This window comes from Nanorana parkeri, unplaced genomic scaffold (assembly GCF_000935625.1).
Source record: "Nanorana parkeri isolate BGI_ZX_2015 unplaced genomic scaffold, ASM93562v1 scaffold3257, whole genome shotgun sequence".
Lineage (NCBI taxonomy): Eukaryota > Metazoa > Chordata > Amphibia > Anura > Dicroglossidae > Nanorana > Nanorana parkeri.
The window spans coordinates 2328-7674 of record NW_017309525.1 but is presented as its reverse complement, the minus strand read 5'-3'; the positions used below and the strand labels follow the sequence as shown (position 1 = coordinate 7674).

The window sequence follows — 5347 nt, the reverse complement described above, 5'->3', positions numbered from 1 at the left end:
CGGGAGGTCATGGGTTATTTGGGCCCGCCAGTTCGGATGCCGGGATCGGGGGTAGGATTTCTGATACCAGCAGTCCACTCCTCTGTCAGGAGCACAGCAGAGCTCCGGTGATCTGCAGATTTTCGGACTGCAAAAGCCAATAGGACAGAGGAAGGGGGCAGGAGGGAGAGCACTGCGGGTCTGCTCAGTGTACAGCCCAGAAGATCTGCAGATGACCCCTTTGATCTGCTGGCTCTGTGTCAGAGCCAGCCCCCTTCTCTACACCCAGGTATGGAGATTATTGTCAGGAATCCTCCCACGTATTATCTGTGTCCTCTGTATAAGGATTCCTATAAATACGAGTCTCAGCCTCGCCCTGTGTAGGAGTGTACAGAACCCGTCACACTGGTTAAGGAGTGTCAGAGACTTTCACTTTCATTTCTCTTCTGCTGTCAGCGATGGCGTCTGCTGATCTGAGAGCTGAGCTGGAATGTTCCGTCTGTCTGAACATTTATACAGATCCTGTGAACCTGAAATGTGGACATAACTTCTGCCGGGAATGTATTGGTCGTGTGCTGGATACACAGCGGTGGTCTGGAGGTTATTCCTGTCCTGGATGCAGAGAGAAGTTCCAGAAGCGGCCTGCACTGCATAGGAACATAACACTGCGTAACATAGTGGAGAATTTCCTGTCTGCTCAGCCAGATAAGGAGGAGTCCGGGGTCCTCTGTACTTATTGTATTCACGCTCCTGTACCTGCTGTGAAGTCCTGTCTGCATTGTGAAGCTTCTCTGTGTGACAACCACCTGAGAGTCCACAGCAAGTCACCAGAACACGTCTTATGTGACCCCACCACTTCCCTGGAGAACAGGAAATGCTCCGTCCATAAGGAACTACTGAAGTATTACTGCAGTCTGGACTCGGCCTGTATCTGTGTTTCCTGCAGGCTGGATGGAGAACATCGGGGACATCAGGTGGAGACTCTGTATGAGGCCTCTGAGAAGAAGAAGATGAAACTGGGGAATGTTCTCCAGAAACTGATGACAGAGAGAGAGGAGACGGAGAAAAGAGTCCAGAGTCTGGAGGAACACAGGAGGAAAGTACAAGGAGAAGCAGCCGGTGACACAGAGAAAGTCTCTGCCCTGTTCAGAATGTTCAGGAGACGTCTGGAGGACCTGAAGACGAGAGTCCTGAGTGAGATCTCCGGGAGGGAAGAGCGGATCTCCATCTCTGTGGTGGAGATGATCCGGGAGCTGGAAATAAAGAAGGACGAGCTGTCCAGGAAGATGCGAGACATTGAGGAGCTGTGTAACATGACGGATCCACTGACTGTCTTACAGGAATCAGACACAGGTGACTTGTGTGATACTGAGGATGGAGATGATGAGGACAGAGAGAGACATGATAGACTCCTCCATGATGGAGGGGGTCTGGATGTGGCTGGAATCTCACACAAATTACACACATTATCAGATATAATGTCTGGGATAAATGTATTCTTCTATATACAGGAAGCTGAAGACATATTACTGGATGTGAGCACAGCTGAGAATCATTTACAGATATCAGATGACATTAAAGCTGCATCCAGGTCAGATAAGAGTCAGAATCGTCCAGAAACTCCAGAGAGATTTCAGTATTCTCAGGTGTTGAGCAGTCGGAGTTTCTCCTCAGGGCGACATTACTGGGAAGTGGATGTCGGGGGGTCAAATGAATGGAGAGTCGGGATGTGTTACCCCAGTATAGAGAGGAAAGGAGATCAGTCACTGATTGGAGATAATAACAAGTCCTGGGGTATGAGGAGGTGTTATAATAAGTACTCAGTGACACATGACAGTTAGGAACATAACACTGCGTAACATAGTGGAGAATTTCCTGTCTGCTCAGCCAGATAAGGAGGAGTCCGGGGTCCTCTGTACTTATTGTATTCACGCTCCGGTACCTGCTGTGAAGTCCTGTCTGCATTGTGAAGCTTCTCTGTGTGACAACCACCTGAGAGTCCACAGCAAGTCACCAGAACACGTCTTATGTGACCCCACCACTTCCCTGGAGAACAGGAAATGCTCCGTCCATAAGGAACTACTGAAGTATTACTGCAGTCTGGACTCGGCCTGTATCTGTGTTTCCTGCAGGCTGGATGGAGAACATCGGGGACATCAGGTGGAGACTCTGTATGAGGCCTCTGAGAAGAAGAAGATGAAACTGGGGAATGTTCTCCAGAAACTGATGACAGAGAGAGAGGAGACGGAGAAAAGAGTCCAGAGTCTGGAGGAACACAGGAGGAAAGTACAAGGAGAAGCAGCCGGTGACACAGAGAAAGTCTCTGCCCTGTTCAGAATGTTCAGGAGACGTCTGGAGGACCTGAAGACGAGAGTCCTGAGTGAGATCTCCGGGAGGGAAGAGCGGATCTCCATCTCTGTGGTGGAGATGATCCGGGAGCTGGAAATAAAGAAGGACGAGCTGTCCAGGAAGATGCGAGACATTGAGGAGCTGTGTAACATGACGGATCCACTGACTGTCTTACAGGAATCAGACACAGGTGACTTGTGTGATACTGAGGATGGAGATGATGAGGACAGAGAGAGACATGATAGACTCCTCCATGATGGAGGGGGTCTGGATGTGGCTGGAATCTCACACAAATTACACACATTATCAGATATAATGTCTGGGATAAATGTATTCTTCTATATACAGGAAGCTGAAGACATATTACTGGATGTGAGCACAGCTGAGAATCATTTACAGATATCAGATGACATTAAAGCTGCATCCAGGTCAGATAAGAGTCAGAATCGTCCAGAAACTCCAGAGAGATTTCAGTATTCTCAGGTGTTGAGCAGTCGGAGTTTCTCCTCAGGGCGACATTACTGGGAAGTGGATGTCGGGGGGTCAAATGAATGGAGAGTCGGGATGTGTTACCCCAGTATAGAGAGGAAAGGAGATCAGTCACTGATTGGAGATAATAACAAGTCCTGGGGTATGAGGAGGTGTTATAATAAGTACTCAGTGACACATGACAGTAATAAGATCCCATTACCCGGCATTGTCTCCAGTAACAGAGTCAGGATAGATCTGGATTATGAGGCCGGGCGGATCTCCTTTTATGATCTGTGTGACCCGATCCGACACCTCCACACCTTCACCACCACCTTCACTGAGCCCCTCCATGCCGGGTTATGTGTATGGAGAGGTTCTATAAAGATATCTGGAGGGAATCAGAGGTGAGAGATCTGCAAGGAGACTGGTGACATCACAGGGCGGAGAATCTGATTGGCGGAAGACTCAGCCAATAGGAGGAAGCAGTGGGCAGGAAATGCCATTACTGATTTATATGGCTCTGCAGGTTTCGGGGATGTCATCTTCACCCTCAACTTCACTTCACTTCCTCGTGTGTCACTGACCAGGAACAAACGTGCAGGAGATCAGTTGATTCAGACTTCACTGGCTGCATGCTTGTTCCCGGGGTCAGTGACACACTAAGTAGGGTAGTCAGGATCGGGATGACAGTCCTGGAGCCTTCACCTTTTAAAGCGTATCTATATTTTTCAGTTCTGGATGGAATGGGGGAGAGGATTGATCCCCTGTCAGGTTTTCACTGCTATCCGGGTTATCATTAGAACTGTGTCTTCTTATGTCATTAGTAGTAGCCGCCCGTGTGACCGTTCTATGACCCATGGCGCCATTTATTACTTTATATACACGCGCATGATTTCTATTGGTTTATGCTCCGCCCTCCATCTCTAAGAATTGTATCTATATTCCTTGTTTTACAATAAACCTGTGAATGTAGAGTGAATGTGGAGTGAATGTGGAGTGAATACACAACTTGGTGTGACTCTTTATTCCCAAGTCCTTGTCTGAAGCTGGCAGCACAATGGAATCCCGGGGAACTCTAAAATCGGAACCCTGACATGTACAACCATTGACGAGTCCAAGACAAGAGAAGTCTGGCCGTACACCAGGAGACGGTGAGGAAAGCTAAAACTTTACTGAGACTCGTCCATGCCACAAATGTCCCGCTAAACGCGTTTCACCCAATAATGGGCTTAGTCCTAGAGATAGGGGTGATTTATGAGGAGGGCAATATATGTTGTGGTGCCCGGGTGACATCAGCTGACTCTCTACTCATTTAAGGAAACATACACAATAGGGATCTACATATTACATAATACAGAGAGGCAACCTCATGCATCACACCCGCAATGTCATTCAAACAACATACCAGCATATTATACATATAGAACTTCATCTTCTCCATATACATAGATACAATCCCACTCGCAGTTCAATCCTTTTGGAATGGGGGTGTCCAACTTAAATTTCCCAAATACCTTTCTTCTGTTCAGAATGTAGAACCCCTCCCCCCTCTCACAGGGTGATGAACTCTCTCTATCATTTGCACCCTCAGAGTGTGGCAGAGTTGTGTTCCATGTTTGGCTACATTTGTATTCTTGTGGCTCCTAATATTAGACAAATGGTCTCTCGTTCTGTCTCAGTCTTCGAGCGGTCCTACCAACATATTGCATAACGTACATCACAAACCTCGTCTGACATTTTCCCAGCTGTCTTATATTAAAGGAATTCCCACTAGAATACAAAGTAGCCACATGGGAATTCCCCAAATACATGCAACTGGAACACGGTGACGCACCACATTTATATGAGAACTATGAGGTAAGTGGTTTTCCTCATAGTTCTCTTTAGGGTCACGGGAGGACTAACCTTCTCTTGTGACCCAAAGCTCAGTATATAGCGAGCTATTGCCTGCAATATACTGAGAGCGCCGCAGCCGGGACAGATTCCGACAATACTGTCGAGATCCACCCAGCTGCGTGAGTGACAGCTGGCTTTGCCTATCTAGAGGCAGATCCAGCTGTACCCACCCCTCCCTCCACTCAGCGCTGGAGGATTGGAGTGGGGAGGGTGGGAGTCCCTGCGGGGAGCGCTGACTGACAGTCACCGCTCACTGCAGTGAGATGATTGGGAAGTGAGCGGATCGGCTGCATGTTTCTGCTCACTTCCTGATCGATAGAGCCGACCTGTGACAGCTTCTTTGTCATAAGTCGGCTCTAAATATGAGGATGAGTGGAAATCACTCTCCTCATAGATCTCCATTAAATAAGCCAGTGGTGGGGGGTTTTTTTTACGGAGCGCATCCAAGAACGCATGGAGGATGTAGATAATAGGATCTTGTCATTCCCAGAGTGGGGAGGCCCAAGAAAAAGGAGAACAAAAAAGACAAACGTGAGGGCGCAAAGCTGAAGGGGCTATATAGCTAAGTTGGACCTTGTGAGAGGGAAAACGGAACGAGATAAAGCACTTACTTGAGTAGGTCTCAAGACCAGATGAGGACCGGTCTGTGGGG

At 48.1% G+C, this 5347-nt stretch overlaps 2 protein-coding genes across 2 annotated transcripts; both read left to right on the top strand.

Annotated features, from left to right (window-relative positions):
• Positions 1 to 341: 341 nt before the first annotated feature.
• On the top strand, positions 342 to 1316 carry RNF135 (ring finger protein 135; the record flags this gene model as incomplete). The annotated part of the gene is made up of 1 exon (XM_018574820.1): positions 342 to 1316. A coding segment is annotated over exon 1 (879 nt), but the record flags the coding sequence as incomplete, so codon positions are not given.
• A 493-nt stretch (positions 1317 to 1809) lies between these two features.
• LOC108802971 (E3 ubiquitin-protein ligase Midline-1-like) lies at positions 1810 to 3283 on the top strand. Its single transcript, XM_018574818.1, has one exon. It carries the CDS (start codon positions 1810 to 1812, stop codon positions 3205 to 3207), a length of 1398 nt encoding a protein of 465 aa, XP_018430320.1. The 3' UTR covers positions 3208 to 3283.
• Positions 3284 to 5347: the final 2064 nt, after the last annotated feature.